The sequence below is a fragment of the Alosa alosa genome, chromosome 23 (assembly GCF_017589495.1).
Source record: "Alosa alosa isolate M-15738 ecotype Scorff River chromosome 23, AALO_Geno_1.1, whole genome shotgun sequence".
Classification (NCBI taxonomy): Eukaryota; Metazoa; Chordata; class Actinopteri; order Clupeiformes; family Clupeidae; genus Alosa; species Alosa alosa.
In genome coordinates this window covers 24,990,638-25,011,670 of record NC_063211.1, presented here as the reverse complement: position 1 = coordinate 25,011,670, position 21,033 = coordinate 24,990,638, and the positions used below count along the sequence as shown (strand labels likewise).

General features: G+C 43.7%; 1 protein-coding gene across 1 annotated transcript; it reads left to right on the top strand.

The window, feature by feature from the left end:
* The first annotated feature begins 1,972 nt into the window (after positions 1 to 1,972).
* Positions 1,973 to 19,730, top strand: LOC125288543 (glycogen synthase kinase-3 beta-like). The gene is made up of 12 exons (XM_048234996.1): positions 1,973 to 3,012; positions 4,750 to 4,943; positions 7,387 to 7,470; positions 9,465 to 9,575; positions 10,067 to 10,197; positions 10,686 to 10,692; positions 11,058 to 11,097; positions 15,577 to 15,674; positions 15,774 to 15,869; positions 16,846 to 17,032; positions 17,154 to 17,246; positions 17,791 to 19,730. The coding sequence occupies exons 1-12, from the start codon at positions 2,925 to 2,927 to the stop codon at positions 17,847 to 17,849; spliced, it is 1,188 nt and encodes a 395-aa protein (XP_048090953.1). The 5' UTR covers positions 1,973 to 2,924; the 3' UTR covers positions 17,850 to 19,730.
* The last annotated feature ends 1,303 nt before the right edge of the window (positions 19,731 to 21,033 follow it).

The following is a 21,033-nucleotide window of genomic DNA, read 5'->3' as shown; positions in this document are numbered from 1 at the left end:
ACACAGTAAGGGCCGTCCTAGGAGGAAAACAGATTGTGAGCTTATCGGACGGCGCAGACCTCTGGCTACTACTATCTATCAGATAGTCAGTCTGCACTTCAGAGCACCAATGTATTAGTAAACGAGTGGGAGGTCTGATGGGATCTTAGGGGTCACTGAGGAGTGGCCAATACTAGGCATATCGGTACTGAGTGTCATCTGATATAAAGGGGGGTGTATGACAGGACAGATCCACCATGTCTGATGCCATAGGCTCAGTATAATGTATGGTATGATAAAACTCCACTAGGAGCTCATCCAGTGACATCAATGTCATACTGTTGTTACATCGCTTAATTTTTATTAAATGCATGGGATGGGCGTGGTGGCAGTCTCTCTGTCTCGCATCATGGCCAAAGAAGAAGCACTGTTAGTGCCAATATGAATTGCCCATTGAGTTTAACTCAGTTGGATTTAACATGACTATCTGATCTTCTTAGGGCTTTACATCCTAAAGGGGAACACTGATTGTTGTCACTGTAACTTATTAAGTCATTGCACAACTACTGAATATGCTTGAACACAAACATACACTATGTACAGTGCCAAACATCCATTTAGGGACATGGAGATAATGTAACATTAGTTAGTGCACTACTCAACTGTAGGCTACTGTTACTCAGCCAATAAACCATTTTATACCCCAGTGTCCAATATTGTGACAGTTCATTTTATGTGTTGTAACAGTACTTTTACCATGTTATTATCAATGTAATTTTGTATTAACCACTAACGTAAAATCATCTCAGTAATGCTCAGTTCAGCACTTTTTGAGGAGTTTCTATTGGTCCAGTTTTTTAGTAACCAGCTACATGCAAGTATATATATATTCAATGAAGCAGCAGTTGTTTAAGTCAGTAACAAAAAATACATAAAATAGTTTTTTGAGTGCTCAGTTTGTTGTATTAGTGTGTGTGCGTGTGTTAGAATTAAAGTTGACTGGTTGGTGCTTTATCCGAAGCGAAAGGATTCACAACAACCGGTTGTCAGGTGATGACGTCACTGTGGCTCCACCACACCCTGCACGTGTGATTGTGAGTGTGTGTGTGTGTGTGTTTGCCTTACATCAACACACAGACAGGTTGGTTCATTGTGACAGCACACTCTCTTCCAGCACCATAGAACACATTTGCACACACCTGTGACTAAAGACACATCTAACACATGCGTGACATAGGCTACACTTAAGCCACAGACAGTGATATAATCACCTACTCTACAATAGCTGCCCATACGTACAGTAGGTATGCCTAGACACACAGAGATTGACATGAGCAACATTTTGCAACCATTTGCCACTTTTTAAGATGTTTAAAAAAAATAAAATAAAACAATAGCCTTAATTCTCCCATAGGCTGCACTACCTTCTGTCCCTCTGTCTCCATAACAACCCACTACGACACTCCCCTGAGGAATCACCTGGTGCACCTGCAGGAGTTCAGTTTCCGTGTTAACCCATTGGTGGTGTCAGTAGACGGGCTCTGGTGGTGTGCTTCACATCAGGGTCATGACCTATGACCCCACTCATCCCTGAGCTGCCAGCCCAGTAATGTACTACTGTTTATAAACTGTGCCAATTTATAATCTTTTAGTGCAACTGCGTGGTTAGAAAGGCTCAAGCCATTATGTGTAGCCCTAGTCTAGCCTACTTCTGACCTGCATGATATGAGACAAAATGGGTCTCAGGGTGGACAGCTGTCCAACATCTTGTGGAACATTGGGGACATTTAGCCTAGTACAGAATTATAGCAACAAAAAAAAAATACTATTTGTTTTTACTTTAACTATTTACTCTAATGAAGCCGCATTCATGTTGATAGCAATGGTAGCGCTGGTAGGAAATTATGTGTGACTGATTGTCGTACGTAATTCACGTAGGCCTACTCCCATTGACTGTTTCGTGAGGTAGGTTTGCCCCACCACTGTCTTCTTCATTCTCACCGGGACATGTGACGTCACGACCCTGCCGGTCTTTCTATGGTATCGAGCAGGCGACAGGGGAAGGAGTCAAGAATCTCACTTTCGTGGAGCTGAACGAAGTCTGTCTGAGTGATAGGATAGCATCCACTGGATCCTCCATCAAACTTGGGAAGATAATCTGTGTCCTGTCGCGTGTATCGGAACAGGACAATCCGGACACCTGGACGATTAATCGTTGAACGTGTATTTATACGTTTTTATTTGATGTGAATGTTGGACTGAACAGACGAGTGTTAGCCGTTAACTATGGCTAATGCAGCGTTAGCAGTTACCGAGTGCCAGTAACGTTAACGTTAGCTAAGATTTTAGCCGACGTTATACCCCTCAGCTTCACAAGCTATCGTACAACTCATGTTAGATTTTTAACGATAACAACAGGTTTTAGGTAGTGTCACAATAATTGTCGACCTCTTGATTTTAAAGTAACGTCAAATCCAGTAACGTTATCTTACTGTAATCAACTACAGCTAACAACCTAGCTAGCGAGTCTAGGTAACGCGGGTTGCAGGCTAGCTAGCGATATCTAGCTCAATGTGAAAGGTCTCGTTTGTGACAACTTACTCTGTAATGTGTCCCTGCCATACTGCCTAATCGTTTTTTAAACAAACAGTCGTTTTGGAGAATGCTGTTTGTGTAGCTTGTAGTTGCTGTCGCTGTCTGTCTAATTTGTCCTTTTAGAAAACTGATATTGGCACCGTTAGCAGCTACCGTAGTTGAAACGGTAACTCAATGCTAGCTAACGTTTCTGTTAGAGAAAACAATAATTGGCCTTGAGATAGTGGCTTGTCATTAGGGTTACAACACCCCTCAAACATTACTGGACAGGACATCGCCGTCTTTTTTTACTGAACGTTACTTAAATCTCGAGTACCCAAGCAGTCCCGGAGGAGCTGCGGGGTTGGAGCATGTCAGGGCGACCCAGAACCACTTCCTTCGCGGAGAGCTGCAAGCAAGTGCCGCAGCCCTCAGCCTTCGGTAGCATGAAAGTCAGTCGTAAGTACACTTACATTTATATGTCTTGAATGTAACCATGGATTTATCTGATTACTATATTTCTGTGTCTTTTTGCATATTTCTGTGACAGTTTGCATACACGAGTTTTATCTGACAATAATTCTAGCTTGTCCTCTAATATAGGGGCAATAGATTGATTTGGTTTGGATAATTTGTCAAAATTGTCATGAAATTTAATTGTGGTGATGTCGAACGCAGTCTGTCATTGTCAGCTTCTGCGTTCTGCCAGTGTTAGATCGAACAAGAGGCTTAATGTCAAGAGTCAGGCTTTCAGGTTGCATGAGTTCAGCTTATTGATGTCCAAATTGAGACAAGGGTAAACCAGCTTCGCCATGGATGCTGAAGATGTCTGTGGAAGCTCTAGGATCGAACACTAGCACTCACTCTGTCAGCATAAGGCGTGGGAGGGACTGGTCATTGGGTTTTCCCCACATCACATTCTAAAGTGATGGACTTGCACTACAGACACATAGAGGAACTAGAACTCAGGACTAACATCCAATCAGTCTGCCCAGTGTAATCCCTCAATATACAAGAGATCCCAGAGTCATTGTGCGTTTGTAAGGATTGTAATCTTCCACTCTCTAAGTGACATCTAGAGCAGTCTTCAGCTGACTCACTGGGCTGTCATGATAGGAAAAGGCTTGCCCCAGTGACACCCTTGCCTTTTAAATGATGGGTGTGGTCAAGATCTCGAAAGGTGTATGCAGAACTCCTTAGCTTCTGGGTTCTCTCTCTTTCTCTCTCTCTCTGTGTGTGTGTGTGTGTGTGTGAGAAAGAAAGAAAGAAAGAAGACTCATTGAAGCTTCATGCTGGCTTTCCTTCCTTCTTTCTCTCTACTACTGTTCCAGGCCATTTCTCATGTCCTGCTTCACACCCCATCGCTATAAGCCCCGACACACACACATACACACACACATACACACCCTTAGGTCCTACTGACATACTCCCACCCTTCCAAAGCCCATTATGGAACAGCAGGCAGTGGAGCTATGATGTCAGTGTTCCTGTTGCATGGGCCCCGTGCTGTCCCACTGTGGTGCTTTCTGTCTTGCTCTGATCTTGTATCAGTGGTTGTACGTGACCACAATCAGGAAACTGTATCAGTATCAGTGAGGTCGGCTGATGGTTATGGCCAGAGAGAGAGCCCGAGAGAGAGAGAGAATTCTGTGGAGTGACTCATCATCTCCCTTTGCTGAGTAGACAGTGAATGAAAGAGAACAATGAGGAGAGAGAGAGAGAGAGAGGCAAGCAAGATGGAGAGCATGACCTAATGAATGAAAACTGGAAAGCATTTTCCATTGAGTCTTGATGTGTGTTTGTGTGTGTTGATGCCCCTTGTATGGTCATGTGGAAGAGGGACTGCTGTACCTGTAGCGAGTGCGGCCAGGTCCTCTGAGGAAATTCCATAGACATGACGTCACTCTTCCTACATACATCAGACCAACTGTGTGTCTTTGTGGGCCTGCCTGAGTATGCCTTTGTGTGCTTGTAAGTTTAAAGGAATGCCGTGACTCCTGCTTATGGCATTTTAATTGTGTGAGGTCGATTATTGCTTACGTGTGTATCACTGGTTTGACTCATGCGTTCGAAGTGAGGGAAGCCTTTGATCATACTTGATGAAGTCTGCCTCTCTGCCAGCTGAAGCCAGAGAATACTATAATGTTGTTGATGACCTCAGATAATATACCCCCCCCCTTTCCATTTCTCTCTCAGGAGATAAGGATGGCAGTAAAGTGACCACAGTAGTGGCTACTCTGGGCCAGGTTCCGGACAGGCCTCAGGAGGTCAGCTACACAGACATCAAGGTGATCGGCAATGGCTCCTTTGGCGTGGTGTACCAGGCCAAGCTGTGCGACTCCGGAGAGATGGTGGCCATCAAGAAGGTCTTGCAGGACAAGCGATTCAAGGTGTGTGTTTGTTTGTGTGTGTTAGTGTGTTTGTTTGTGTGTGTGTGTGTGTTATTTTTTCCTCTCCCTGTATTGTCAAGGAGTGACCATCTGGTATGGTTCCATATCAGATACTGTATGTTGCATGATTCTTTTAATGGCCAACTGCCCATCCCTCCCCTTTCACATGCTGGGGCACAGACTCTTCATACACTTGACATGCCACACACCTGGCTCAGTCTGAGGGTGCAGAGAAGAGGTTTGAGCATGCACTTATGCACTCCAAACAGAGCACTGTTAGATTGAGAAGAGTAATATATAAATTCACACAGGCTTTGAGAATTTCTCCTACTTTATGTATGGTGGCATCTTGCATACACACACACAGAGACACAGCCACACACACAGAACTGGAAGACGGTAGCCATAATTCATCAGAAGTTGCTGCATTTTTGACAGATCTGCCTCAGGCCAGTAGGCTCTGGTGAATCATCATGACTGAGTGTGAATGTGGGCACATGTAATAAGCTGCTTTCAGACATGTCCTCTGCACTATCATCGGATCTTTGTCAAACGGATGTCTGTCCCTTGAATGATTCAAATATGATGCTTGCATGGTTGAACATTATGAACTTGTATTGTGTGAGCGACAATCAACATGAACAGAATCTCTGCATGGTTGAACAGGTTGAACTTGTTTGAATATGCACATGAACAGAATCTCTGTGTTATTTTTCCCTCTCCCTGTATTGTCAAGGAGTGACCATCTGGTATGGTTCCATATCAGATACTGTATGTTGCATGATTCTTTTAATGGCCAACTGCCCATCCCTCCCCTTTCACATGCTGGGGCACAGACTCTTCATACACTTGACATGCCACACACCTGGCTCAGTCTGAGGGTGCAGAGAAGAGGTTTGAGCATGCACTTATGCACTCCAAACAGAGCACTGTTAGATTGAGAAGAGTAATATATAAATTCACACAGGCTTTGAGAATTTCTCCTACTTTATGTATGGTGGCATCTTGCATACACACACACAGAGACACAGCCACACACACAGAACTGGAAGACGGTAGCCATAATTCATCAGAAGTTGCTGCATTTTTGACAGATCTGCCTCAGGCCAGTAGGCTCTGGTGAATCATCATGACTGAGTGTGAATGTGGGCACATGTAATAAGCTGCTTTCAGACATGTCCTCTGCACTATGCGGATCTTTGTCAAACGGATGTCTGTCCCTTCGGGTGATTCAAATATGATGCTTGCATACGAACATTATGCGGCCATATGTGTGAACGACACCAACGCACATGAACAGAATCTCTGCATGGTTGAACAGGTTGAACTTGGTTGAATATGCACATGAACAGAATCTCCGCATGTTCTTCGATTCGTTTAGACATGAGCTCATTTACTTAATGTCTGTCGGAAATACTAGGAGGGTAGTAGTGTAAGAGCTGGCTTCGGAGTTCCAAATGGCCGGTTAGATTATTTAGATCTACGGCCCAACTGCTTGATGTCTGCAGAACATGCGGACTTGCACCTATGTCTGAAAGCAGTTATTGATGCCACTTCCTGTGAATCTCCTCGCGGAGTTCAGCGGGCAGCCCTCCAAGTTCCACTCCGCTCCCTCCGTTCAGAGGACTGGGCTTGCTGGTCTGTGGGCTAGCTTTCCAGAGTCTGCTTGTGATTGTATCCCAGAGAAGTCGCTGACCGCTATCCTGTTATTCCGGAGGTTGGACTGTTCAAGAGCACCGTGCTACAGCTGAATGTTACTTGTGGTTTTGGACTGTTCACCATGCTGCTGTTCAATGCAACATTAGGCCTAAGCAATAAACTGATTGAGTTTCACTTACAGATTTTAATTTATTTATTTTTTTATATTTGTTAATTCTTTTGTTTTCTGTGTTAATGTCTACATGTACATCTGTGTACGGGAACGCTGGCGAATCACGCTGCTCTGTCCAGCATTTTGTTTCTATTTGTCAAATTGTTAATTTGTTCACTAATTCACGGATTGGGATAAATGCAGAGACCAAATTTCCCTCACAGGATCAAAAGAGTATATATACTTAATACTTAATACATACTTCCTCTCCATCACACTGTTGATGTAGATCTTCTCCTGGTGACGCAGACTATGGACCCTAATTTAGATGGTGGGCAAAGTGTGTCAACAACCAAAGTTCACATGCATGAACTATATAGCTATTGTGTTTGTGTGGCATGTGGGAGCCTTGAGCTGACTTCTCAATGTTTGTGGGTCTTGCCCACGGTGTTAAATTTGCAACTTGATTTAGCCGCGTTATTATATTAGCTAGAGTTAGACTTTAGATTTAGCACTTTGCCCATCATCCAAATTAGGGCCCTATACCCTAGACAGCAGCCATTGTTTAGAGCACTGAGTTGAATTGTGAGTCATGCCCCTGTGTCCTCCTGTCTGTGTCTGTCCCAATGTCAGAACCGTGAGCTGCAGATCATGCGGAAGCTGGACCACTGCAACATCGTGCGCCTGCGTTACTACTTCTACTCCAATGGAGACAAGGTGAGCTGCAGCATGCCCCTCTCTTCTTTTTTCCCTCGCGTCATATCCTGCCATCTCCTCATCCTTCCTTATTCTGCGCTCTCTTCTCTTCTTCTCTGCTCTTCTTCTCTTCTCTTCTTCTCTGCTCTTCTCTTCTCTGCTCTTCTTCTCTTCTTCTCTTCTCTTCTTCTCTGCTCTTCTTCTCTGCTTCTTCTCTTCTCTTCTTCTCTTCTCTTCTTCTCTGCTCTTCTTCTCTTCTCTTCTTCTCTGCTCTTCTCTTCTCTTCTTCTTCTCTTCTCTTCTCTTCTCTTCTCTTCTCTTCTCCTCTCCTTTTTGCTCTTCTTCTCTGCTCTTCTCTTCTCTCCTCCTTTTCTTCTCTGTCTTCTCTTCTCTTCTCCTCTCCTTTTGCTCTTCTGCTCTCTTCTCCTTCTCTGCTCTTCTTCTCTGTCTTCTCTGCTCTTCTTCTTCTCTTCTTCTCTTCTCTTCTTCTCTGCTCTTCTTCTCTTCTCTTCTTCTCTTCTCTTCTTCTCTGCTCTTCTCTTCTCTTCTTCTCTGCTCTTCTCTTCTCTTCTTCTCTGCTCTTCTCTTCTCTTCTTCTCTGCTCTTCTTCTCTGCTCTTCTCTTCTCTTCTCCTCTCCTTTTGTCCCCATGCTCCTTCTCCTCATTCTCCTTTAAATGTCACTTTGGCACCGCCCTCTGTGCTCTCCTTCTTTCCTTTCCTTTCCTTAATATCCTGCCATCTTTCCTTTTTTGGCTTCTCTTCCCTTCTTTGCTCCCCCATATTCGTCCCACTCGTTCACCTCTTTTTGTCACTTTCCCCCCTTCTCTTCCCTTCTTATCTGCCCTTATTCTCTCCTCTTCTCTGCTGATCCCTTTTCCTTCCGCTCTCCTGCCCTGCGCAACCCATTCAGATGTTTGAGGCAGCTCTGTTTGTGTGTGTTCATATGTCTAGAACTCGTTAGCTGCTAAAGCTCAGATAACAGATTGAATGAACACACACCTGACATGTTGCCTGGGAAGCTCCTGCCTAGTAGCAGTGATGGATTGACATCCATGAGCCTGAGGGGAGTTGCCCCCATGGGAGCAGCATCCTCTGAGACAGCTGTCAATCATGCCGCTGATCACAGCTGTGTAGTCTGAATGGCACACTCCCTGTCATGGAAACGGACAATCTTCCAGAACACCTATTTATAATCAGACCTCCGGCCCCCCTATTTTAAACGAGAGGTCGAGTGAGTCAGCACATAATGGAGGGAGAGAGGGGAGGATGGAGGAAAGGGAGAGAGGTGGAGAGCGCGAAGGAGAAATGAAAATGATCACACTCTCTGCCTGTTGCTTCTGTGGGAGGTTGAGTGCTAACGGCCTTACTTTAAGTGCGTCACTGTCCTGGTGTGATCCTCAGAAGGAACAGAACATATTCAAACACACCCATCACGCTCAGACACACACACACACTAACTTAAATACATGTGCAAACACACACACACACACATATTCTGTGCTTTAGTGTGGCCTGTTGAAAATGGGTACCTGCAGCTCCCATAACTGCGCTGCTACCATCAGGCGTTGGCGAGCCAATCAGCTGGCCCGCCGCGGCCTGACAGCCAATGGGATGCGTGGGCTGGAGCTGCTGTTGTGAGGCAGGAGAGTGAGTCAGCGTCTGAACAGGGAGTGAGGCGATGTGTTACCAGAGGAAGCTCATACAAACCCACTGACACACACACACACAAAAGTATTTGTCTGGCTTCTGTGTCAGAGGGTCAGATTTTTTTATAGCGTTTTTTTTGTCATTTGTTCATGTTAGAGTGTTTTTTCTGTTGTGAGAAGTGACGTGCATGTGTGCGTCCGAGAGGCCGTGGAAACAAAATAACCTGAGTCTGTGTGTTCTTATAGTTTTGGTCTTCTGCACATTAAGATCTGTCAGCTCTTGTCAAAACATCTCAACTCAACTTTTAACCTCATCTCATGGTCTTCTCTCTCTCTTTTTTCTCTTTTTTCTCTCTCCATCTCTGTAGAAGGACGAGGTGTATCTGAACCTGGTGCTGGACTATGTTCCAGAAACAGTGTACCGCGTCGCCCGACACTACAGTCGAGCCAAACAGATGCTCCCCATGATCTACGTCAAGGTACGTCAATCTCCTCTCCCTTCTGATCTTCTCATCTCCTCTTCTCTCCTTTTTAACAACATGTATGGTCTTTTGAAAGCATCTCTGAGAGGGTCACTGGTTCACTTCAACACAATACCTAACGTCCCGTCCCATTCACATATACAGCGATTCGCCCATATCTTTTCGTCTCAAAAGTCGGCAGTGGTTATTTAGCCTGTAATCGCTTAATTACATGGACATTACATGGTCTTTTGTCGCTAGTTTCAGTATATGTAAATGGGGCTTTAACTGTACAGGACACATTCAGACGCCAAATGTTGTGTAAGGAGCAGCGGTAGGTTTGCTCCCGGGCAGTCGGTCTGCCCAGGTCTGAATCCGAAACCCGCCGTTGCGTGTTAAAAGCGCTGGTAAAAGCGGGTTAAAAGCACCTCCTAAATATGTCGCCTCCATCCTTTGAAATGGACTAGACCAAACAAACCAATAAAACTGTCATGCTCTTCTCTCTGTAGCTCTACATGTACCAGCTGTTCCGCAGTCTGGCCTACATCCACTCGTATGGCATCTGCCACCGGGACATCAAACCCCAGAACCTGTTGCTGGACCCTGAGACTGCTGTCCTCAAGCTCTGTGACTTTGGGAGGTCAGTCTGTCTGTCTGTCTGTCTGTCTTTCTGTCTGTCTTTCTCCCTGTCTTTCTCCCTCTCTACCTCCATCACAGTCTCCTTGTGTTCAGAACCTCCTCTCATTCTCTGCATAGTGCACTGACTAGTGAATAACTATAATGTGGTTTTTCACTATGTAGTGCGCCATTTAGTGAATAACCATAAAGTGTTTTTTTACCATGTAGTGCACTATGTACTGAGTGAGTGTATGCTCCATACACATTGTCTGGTTCTCCTCTCTCCTCTATGTAGTCCCTATATAGTGCACAGGGCGTGATTTCTCAGGCACTGTGCCTGAATTCAGGCATCATAAATATGTCATAAATACATGGCTTTGAAAGTCTCTGAAATTGTGTGATTTCAGGCACACAATTAGTTTCCGTGCTTTAAGCCCTGAGTGCACCATGTACTGGATGTTCTGAACGCCGGCTCTGTGATGTCTCCCACTGTTCTGTCCCTCCCAGCAGGAGCCCAGTCTGCTCTCACTCCCAGCTTCATTAGATTGTCAGCTGTTGACGCTGCTTCTGATGATTGGGCCTCTATTAGCCTTGGCACCCGAGGGCTGGTGCCTGGTGCTGGAGATGGGGGTGATGATGGTGTTGATCGTGTGTGTTGATGAGCTGTGGGGAATTAGCATGACTATGTTGCTGCTAAAGCTCCATGGTGTGATTGTGGTGTGTGATGATGATGATGATGATGATGATGATGATGATGGTGTAACTGGTCTCCTGCAGTGCCAAGCAGCTGGTGGTGCATCTGCTCCACAACTCATAGTCACTGCCCCCCCACTACACATCCAGCATAGAGTCTGACTCACGCTCCAGCATAGGTGAGGCTAGGAGCTCATCTTCGGAGCCACCGACTACACATCCAGCATAGGTGAGCTAGTAGTCACACACACCCACTGACTACACATCCAGCATAGGTGAGCTAGTCACACAAACCCACCGACTACACATCCAGCATAGGTGAGTAGTAGTCACACACACCCACTGACTACGCATCGAGCATAGGTGAGCTAGTAGTCACACACACCCACCGACTACACATCCAGCATAGGTGAGCTAGCTCACACACACCCACTGTGATCTGGGGCAGTCACACACACCCACTGACTACGCATCCAGCATAGGTGAGCTAGTAGTCACACACACCCACTGACTACGCATCCAGCATAGGTGAGCTAGTAGTCACACACCCACTGACTTCAAGCATAGTAGTCAACCCACCGACTACACATCCAGCATAGGTGAGCTAGCACACAAACCCACCGACTACAGGTCCAGTAGTCAATAAACCCACCGACATGATCGAGCATGGGTGAGTAGTCACACACACCCACTGACTACACATCCAGCATAGGTGAGCTAGTAGTCACACACACCCACTGACTACACATCCAGCATAGGTGAGCTAGTAGTCACACACACCCACTGACTACACATCCAGCATAGGTAAGCTAGTAGTCACACACACCCACTGACTACACATCCAGCATAGGTGAGCTAGTCCAGCCCACTGACTACGGCATAGGTGAGCTAGTAGTCACACACCCACCTACACACATCCAGCATAGGTGAGGCTAGTAGTCACACACCCACTGACTGACGATCCAGCATAGGTGAGCTAGTAGTCACACACCCACTGACTACACCACATGGGTGGGCTCCAGCATAGCATGGGTGAGCTAGTAGTCCCACACTCTAATCCGACTACACATCCAGCATGGGTGAGCTAGTCCCACAACCCACTGACCCCGATCCAGCATGGAGGAGCTAGTAGTCCGCACACACACCCACTGAATAATATCCAGCATAGGTGAGCTAGTCAATCACACACGCACTGACTACACATCCAGCATAGGTGGCTAGTGGTCACACACCCACCGACTACACATCTGCATAGGTGAGCTAGTCACACACACCTACCGGACTACAGATTCAGCATAGGTGAGTTTGAGTAGTACACATCAGCATAGGTGAGCTAGTAGTCACACACACCCACTGACTACGCATCCAGCATAGGTGAGCTAGTAGTCACACACCCACCGACTACACATCCAGCATAGGTGAGCTAGTCACACACACCCACTGACTACGCATCCAGCATAGTAAGCTGAGCTAGTCACACACACCCACTGACTACGCATCCAGCATAGGTAAGCTAGTAGTCACACACACCCACTGACTACACATCCAGCATAGGTAAGCTAGTAGTCACACACACACACTGACTACACATCCAGCATAGCTAAGCTAGTCACACACACTCACTGTAAAATCAACATAGCTACACCAACATTATTAGTACACTATTCACATTCCACACACACTACACAATCAACATTGGTTCACAGTGCTAATATTCTTCAGAATGACTACATAGATACAATTGTGCCCATTTTTACTTTATCAGGATGCATAGTATCCTGGATCCATGAAATAACTGGTCTTTAAAAATAAAAATCTGTCTCCCTCTATGGGAATTTAACATAGGGGTGTATATACTTATGCCCCCTGTATTTTAAAGGAGAATTCCGGTGTGATATTGACCTAAAGTGCATTGACCGAAAGTGTGAACGTGATACCGAAAGTGTGATTTATGTCTCATAGCCCATCTCGCTTGTCCCCTGCACTCCAAAATCTTTACATAGTTAGCCGATGCTACCAACAGCTTTTTTCAATAGTGGTGCTGCTCGCATCGGGCTATCCATGCAAATAAATCACTGTTTTACACCAATTTACTGTCTCTCAATGTATCTCCACACTTCATTGGTAGACTTCGAGGGGCCCTGACATTTAAAGCGAGACATTGAGAACTTTGAAAAGCACTGGTAGTTTACTTACAAGGCGGTGATTTATACAGACAGTATCTTCACAAAGTTTAGCGTTTGCAGCCATCTTGAATTTAGTCACGATAAGTTCGAAATTTACAGTAAGAATGAACAGGTATGATAAGGCATCAGATTCCAAAATAATTCAGTGGAAATGCATGGATTCCAGTTGCTGCTACTGGAAGAAACTGGAATCCATGCATTTCCACTGAAATGGGTGTAAACGGTGATTTATTTGCATGGCTAGCCCGATGAAGCACCACTATTGAAAAAAGCTGTTGGTAGCATCGCTAACTAGCTTCCAGATTTTGGAGTGCAGGGACAAGCCGAGATGGGCTATGAGACATAATGCTCACACTCGGTATCATGTTTCAATACACTTTAGGTCAATATCACACCGGAATTCTCCTTTAAGGAAGAACATTTATTTATTTATGATACATTATTCATTCACAAAGAAAATCGGCGTCCTTAAAGGTTGGATTTGTCCTCATTTTTTAAATTATTAATGAATTAATCTTTTTTATTTTATTTTATTAAGGCATTAAGATCACTTTCCAAAATATTATTTTTGTATTCCTCTTTTTAGTCAACTTTAGGATGGATGAGCACAACTGTAAATAGACATTACTGATTTGCATTTGTGTAAATGAATGATAATGATGTTAAGCAAATAAGGATTATCAGTCTACAGTCAGTATAGTTGGCCATTGGTATCATTACACACACATAATGGACATGGACTAAGCCTAGTCCTTGACTAAAAGAAATCTTGAATAAAAGCTGTTAGTCAAGAACTAGGCTTGTGTGGGAAACTGGCTAAATGAGAACAGCAGCAAACGTTCCTAACCAAAGCGCTAAAGAGTGGCTTTTAAAGATGATTTTTAGGGGTGGGCGATATATATCGTCGCGATGTCTCGTGATTGTTGTTTTAGCGATGTGCAAATTTACATTGCTCCAGTATTTAAATTACTTATGGGAAAAACACTCAAAATCCATTAGAGCCCATTCATTCACCAAATCCAGGAGGTGTATGCAAGAGAAGCCCACGTTGCAGCAGAGCAAGTGTCACATGATCGCTAGTGGGTCCACCTTGTCCTTAGCGAGATCAAGGCGTAGCCTACTTGGGATTTATGCAGCTACTTCTGTTCACATGGCATTGATGAGACCAGTCCCATTTTTCCTACATGGTATTATATGTCAGTTGTAATCCAAGAACTCTTCTCCTGTAATCCTTTTGTAAATTGACTTTAAAGGTTAGCTCTAAATATCTATGTGTATGGGTGTACTAACCCGTTAGCATCTCTATGGGATTTCTCATATACATTAGCTTTTAAAGATGGTTCTTTAAAGAGTGGCTTTTAAAGATGGTTCTTTAAAGAGTGGCTTTTAAAGATGGTTCTTTTAAAGATGGTTCTTTTAAAGAGTGGCTTTTAAAGATGGTTCTTTTAAAGTTGGTTCTTTTAAAGATGGTTCTTTTAAAGAGTGGCTTTTAAAGATGGTTCTTTAAAGAGTGGCTTTTAAAGTTGGTTCTTTTAAAGAGTGGCTTTTAAAGATGGTTCTTTTAAAGATGGTTCTTTTAAAGATGGTTCTTTTAAAGATGGTTCTTTTAAAGAGTGGCTTTTAAAGATGGTTCTTTAAAGAGTGGCTTTTAAAGATGGTTCTTTAAAGAGTGGCTTTTAAAGATGGTTCTTTAAAGAGTGGCTTTTAAAGATGGTTCTTTAAAGAGTGGCTTTTTTAAAGCGGTTCTTTTAAAGGGTTCTTTTAAAGAGTTCTTTTAAAGATGATTCTTTTAAAGAGCGGTTCTTTTAAAGATGGTTTCTTTTTAAAGTTGGTTCTTTTAAAGATGGTTCTTTTTAAAGTGGGCTTTTAAAGATGGTTCTTTTAAAGATGGTTCTTTAAAGATGGTTTTTAGAAAGAGTGGCTTTTTTAAAGTTGGTTCTTTTAAAGATGGTTCTTTTTTAAAGATGGTTTTTTTAAAGTTGGTTCTTTTTAAAGTTGGTTCTTTAAAGATGGTTCTTTAAAGATGGCTTTTAGAGTATTTGTTTTTAAAGATGGTTCTTTTTAAAGATGGTTCTTTTAAAGAGTGGATGGTCTTTTAAAGATGGTTAAAGATGGTTCTTTTAAAGTTGGTTCTTTTAAAGATGGTCTTTTAAAGAGTGGCTTTTAAAGATGGTTCTTTTTAAAGATTTTTTTAAAGTTGGTTCTTTTAAAGATGGTTCTTTTAAAGATGGTTCTTTTTAAAGATGGTTCTTTAAAGATGGTTCTTTAAAGAGGTGGCTTTAAAGATGGTGAGTGGTTTTTTAAAGTTGGTTTTTAAAGATGGTTCTTTTAAAGATGGTTCTTTAAAGATGGTTCTTTTTAAAGATGGTTCTTTTTAAAGAGTGGCTTTTTAAAGATGGTTCTTTTAAAGATGGTTCTTTTAAAGATGGTTCTTTTAAAGAGTGGCTTTTAAAGATGGTTCTTTTAAAGATGGCTTTTAAAGATGGTTTTTTTAAAGATGGTTCGTTTGTGTCCCTCCTCAGACGTGTGGTCAGCGGGCTGCGTGCTGGCAGAGCTGCTGCTGGGGCAGCCCATCTTCCCCGGGGACAGTGGCGTCGATCAGCTCGTGGAGATCATCAAGGTAACTCAGATTTTTGTGTGTGTGTGTGTCTTTGTCAGTGTAATGAAGTGATGTGTGTATTCCTGTATATGGAAACTCAGGTCCGTCTGTGTTCTCTAGGTTCTGGGCACCCCCAGTAGGGAGCAGATCCGTGAGATGAACCCCAACTACACAGAGTTCAAGTTCCCCCAGATCAAAGCACACCCCTGGGCTAAGGTATATCTGCAGACACACCACAGGTGGCCCCACTTTTACTTACACACACACACACACAGGGTACCCGCGGGGTCTTAAAAATATTGAAAAAGTGTACATTTAATATTCAAATTAAGGCCTTAAAAGTCTTGAATTTCATACACAAGGTCTTATTTTTTCCTTTGGTAGAATTAATGGATACCGTAACATGATATTGTAGATCCCAAGGGGAAAATATGCATCACTTCAGAAAATAAACAACTATCGCTTCTATTTTGAAACTTGTGTCCGCGGTCATTCACGGCATTCTAAAGTGAAAGTGTGTGCAAGCGCAGGTGCGTGTGAAATGTCAGCTGGAGTAGTGATGTGGGCCGACCAGGAAAAATGTCTAGGGATGTCACAGGTGGGCTAGTTGAAACTTAAATATTCAAAGCAAGTAAAAAAAAAAAACGAGCAAATTAGTGTAGCAATGTAGCAGCATGTTTTCTTCTAATATTGTGAACATTATCAATATTAGACCGATAACCTTATGTTGCTGTTTTTGCATGTGAAAAAATAGACGTTGGCTACTGTGTTCAACTGTATAGGCTACAACAAGTGTCTGTGAGGAATAATACATGAAGTTTGAACAATTTATATGGGCAAAAGGTGGAGCAAATTCAGCCCATTTTTACAGAGAACTTTATCAGTATAGTAAAGGCTAATGTGAATAAAAGATGAATCACTCCTTAAGTGGCATGACAAAAGATGATTGGCATGATGTAGTCTACTCTCTTTTATTTGATAATTTTAGCCTGAAAAAGTGTCTCAAGCAAGTTTATTTGTTATCTGATTTGTTCCAATATGCATTTACTGTATGCAAATATGCATGTGTGTGTGTGTGTGTGTGTGTGCTTCTTCAGTGCATGTGTGTGTGTACGCTTCAGTGCATGTGCATTGCAGAAGATAAATGTGTACTTCATCGTGTGTGTGTGTGTGTGTGTGTGTGTGTGTTCAGGTGTTCCGGCCCCGCACCTCTCCGGAGGCGATGGCTCTGTGCTCGCGGCTCCTGGAGTACCCGCCGTCCTCCCGCTACTCCCCGCTGGAGGCGTGCGCCCACTCCTTCTTCGACGAGCTGCGCGAGCCCAACACTAAGCTACCCAACGGCCGCGACAGACCGGCTCTCTTCAACTTCACCACTCAGGGTAGGGCTCCGGCTCAGACTGGACCACCAGGCACCATGTAGGGCAGGTGGGGTGTTGGAATAGGAGTGGTCTTAATTGTTTTAATGGTCTCATGTTGTTGTTTTTGTTGTTGTTGTTCTAGAGTTGTCCGGTAATCCATCTCTGGCGTCCATCTTGATCCCTGCTCACGCTCGCACCCCTGCTGGCTCCAGCCCCGCTGGATCAACCAACGCAGGTCAGTCTGTGACCTGTTCTGACTGCTAACCCTGGGCAGTGTTTGCTAGCTACTACCTCAGAGTAAGAACTCCAAATGCAGCAGAAAATGGAACTTAATTTTTAAAAAGTAAAAAATGTTAAAATACTAACATTATGGTGACACATGAAAAAACAGCAACTTGAAACATTTAAAGGCGTTAGGATATGTCCTCTGTTCATTGCTCTTATCAGGATTTGAAAGCTTGCCACTTGCTGCTCCTTTTGGGTGGGCTTGGCCAGCCAGCATGAGAACTGTGATCCCCAATAGTTCCATGGTCTCGGGAGAGTACACACCTTAGAGCAGTATTAAATTAACCATAGAGGATGTCATTCCTGTACAAATGTAGACAAGAGTGTTTTGTGGTGTATTTCCCAACCCTTGTTTCTGACCACCCAAAACTATTCTTGAGGTGTAAAAAAAGCTAATTCACTTGGCACTATTTCATGTTTAGATATAATTGCAGCAAAGCATTCTTCTCATGTTTTCTGTCTTGTTTGTGTTTGTGTGTGTGTGTTCCTCTCAGACTCCAGTGGTGAGCATGGCCAGACCAACGCTGCCTCTTCCTCCAACCCTGCGTCCTGAGTAGCCGGGCCCCTCCGCCCACCCCCATGAGCAGGCCAATCCTGCGTCGCTCTCTGACCACACCTGTGGTCCCACAGCCACAGCTGGGTTGCCCTCTTTCAAATCAAAACAAGCAAAAAAAAAAAAAAGAACTCAAGGAACATAGAAGAGCCATCATAATGTCAACCCCACCCCCTATCCTTACCCCTCCAACACACACACACACACTCTCCCAGCTCCCAATGATGTGTTTTTACTGCTGTTTATCCAGTCATTTTTTGTTATTGTTGTCATTGCTGTTATTGTCATTATTTATTTGTACAAAAGGACATCTGTGATGTGTGGAAGCTGCTCTTCTCCCCAGATCTCAATGGAGGATTTGACTGTCAGAATAGTGAAAAGCATGACACGTTCAACTGGACGCTGCTAACGTGAAGAACGTGATCATAGCTTCATTCACACTGACAAACTGATGTCTGCTTATTTTACTCTGAGAATGCAAGCTGGATGTAAGACCAGCTTTCATTGCCTACTGACAGTGGACAGTGCCGTAGAGGACCCAATGTTTCCATCTAGTGGCCGAAGGCCCCGCATCACCCTCAAACCTACTTTCCAAAAGTCTCCTTTGTATGCTTGGCAATTGATGCCTGTCACCCCTCTGCCCCAGACAAGACTGTAACCGGAAAACATTCTGACCTCCAGCCTCTGTTGGAGAGAGGGTTGGGTGGTGGATCCTCAAAAATGGGTGCTGAAAGTGGAGTGTTACTTCATTTGTATGTGTGTTTTTTTTTTTTTTCGTTTTTTTTTTAAACCACTTTAGCAGTCTTCCTGCAGTCCACTCCCATCAGGTCATTGAAACACATTAGCCTACACGTTTAACTATTTCACCAAACTGAATTTTGTGTGTGTGTGTGTGTGTGTGCGCGTGTGCCTGTCTGCACCTGTGTATGTGTGTGCGTGCCTGTCTGTCTGTCTGTTCTTGTGCAAGTCTGCATGCGTTGCCCATGAGCTCTAAGCAAGCAGACCCCTTTTAGTGAGAGAAAAGAAAAATGAAGACAAATCAGGGCGAAAAGAGTGTAGATATCCCAACACGTCACCACATACCGTATTATGGTTGCATCGGCCACAGCACCACACGAGTTTGGAGTGCCTTTAACACACACACACACACACAACTGCACACGCTCAAGCACACGTTCCGTCTGATTTTTGTTTCGTGTGTACAATATGTGTGTGAAACTGTATGTCCGTGCTCAGCGGTGTCTAGGTGAGATGCTGGTGGTTGTGCTGGCGCTGTACTGTTACTGTGGAACTGCATAGTGTCACCATCAGCTCTCCCCGCGGGCATGTTGAAACAGTCGTAGATCACGGCCCTCCGTAGTTTTAATCTGTGCATAAGCCTCATCACGAGCTGGACCTTCATAGTCGCTGAGGAACAATGATGTAATGGCTGTAGAAGTCGAGCTTTAGCGTCAAAGGGTTGCATGTCTCAAATGGAGGTGCCCTTTGGGTCGTGTCAGTGTGTCTGGGTGCGCTTGCAATTTCATCAGAAGTGTATGCAAGGTATGCTTGCTGTAGTATTGGCACCCGTTCCTCTGCTCCTGGTGGTCATCCCTAACCATGATGCTCAACACACGCAGAAGCAGGATTACCTTCAAAGGACAGGATGAGGTGATTGTATTGAAAAGCAGCAGGCCCATTTGCGGCTTAAAAGAAACAAAACGGTGTTCTCTCTATACTTGAATTGTTTTTTTTTTTTTTTGGATACAGCTGTATGCTTCCTGAGTTAACCTCTGACATCCATGTAAATACATCTGGTTCTGCTTTCATGTGTCACTTAATTCAGAGCAGTAGGTTTATGGTACTGCGTTCAATAAAGTGTAGGATAGCTTGGAAACACTACATGCTTGTTGTCTCTTCTGACTGAATAAGCCACTACAGTCTAAATCAGACAGAGCCCTGTCCCTTGTTTACAAAGATTTCTCTGGATTCTCTGAATAATTTGGTGATAATATATAGGCTACTAGATGAAATTATTATATTGTTGCATTAATAGCCCACACAGGTTTTCACAATGTGCTGAATACCTCTGCATCTTTACATCTGAGAGATTCTGCCTCTTTGGGATGCTCTTTTTATACCAAAAAAATCATGATGCCAGTTACTTATAATTAGTTGTGAAATGTTCCTCCTTGTGTTTTCTTTCATTACACAACTTTAACAGCTGTGTGTTGCCCCTGTCGCAACTTTTTCATCCTTTTTTATTCACATTGTACACAAAGTCTTAACTTTTGGAAATGGTGCTGTGAATCTTTTATTTTTTTTTTTTATCAAAACCTTTTCAGCCTCTCCATGCCACCCGGGCAGCAGGCTCTAGGAACATGTTGTGTCCTCAGCATTGGGTCAGAGTTGAAGTGGCACCTCTGTCCTCATAAAGACACACATCTGCCCCTGACCAGACACCAGCTGGCCTTTTCTCATCACTCAAGCCAATGAACACTTCGCTGGCTCTGCATTTTGGGAAAAAGAAAACTGGCAGTTTTTTACACACAGTAGATCTCTGTTTCACAAGGTCATTAAGTACTGTCAATACGAAAAATAAAAATAAAATGGTGCTATCTGGCCGTAGTTGCTGCAACCAACAGCTAGAGCAGTTTTCCTGAGCCCATACAATGACAGGTCTGGAAACAGGTCTGGTGTTGATGCAGTGCCATCTAAGGTCCAAAAGACCACGGCCATCCAATTTGTTTTTTAGCTCTTTCCCTTGTTTGCAACGATTTCTCTAGATTCTCTGAATGTTTTAATAATATTATGTCCTGTAGACGATGAACTCCCCAAATACCTCACAATTTCATGTTAAGAAGCATTAAAATGACTCATTTCCATGAATATCCCTACTGTACATCTTTACTTTTAAGAGACCCTGCCTCTCTGGGATGCTCTTTTTCATACCCAATCATGTTGCCAGTTACCCTAATTAGTTGTGAAACATACCTCCTTTTGTTTTCTTTATCATTACACAACTTTTCCAGCATTTTGTAACCCCCGTCCCAACTTTTTTTGAAACATGTTGCTGGTATCAAATTCAGAATTCATGTCGGATGAAGGGCTAATGCCCAATACGTCACATTAAATCAAATTTATTGGGAGCCATTGGTGTAGCGGACTTTCTTAATTTATCAGATTCAGAATTAACATATATTTT

Bases quoted from the DNA above. Each gene is read 5' to 3' on its own strand.
- LOC125288543 (XM_048234996.1), top strand. From the start codon at position 2,925: ATGTCAGGGCGACCCAGAACCACTTCCTTCGCGGAGAGCTGCAAGCAA. The intron at 3,013-4,749 runs GTAAGTACACTT...TTTCTCTCTCAG, and splicing joins CGGTAGCATGAAAGTCAGTC to GAGATAAGGATGGCAGTAAA. The intron at 7,471-9,464 runs GTGAGCTGCAGC...CCATCTCTGTAG, and splicing joins TCTACTCCAATGGAGACAAG to AAGGACGAGGTGTATCTGAA.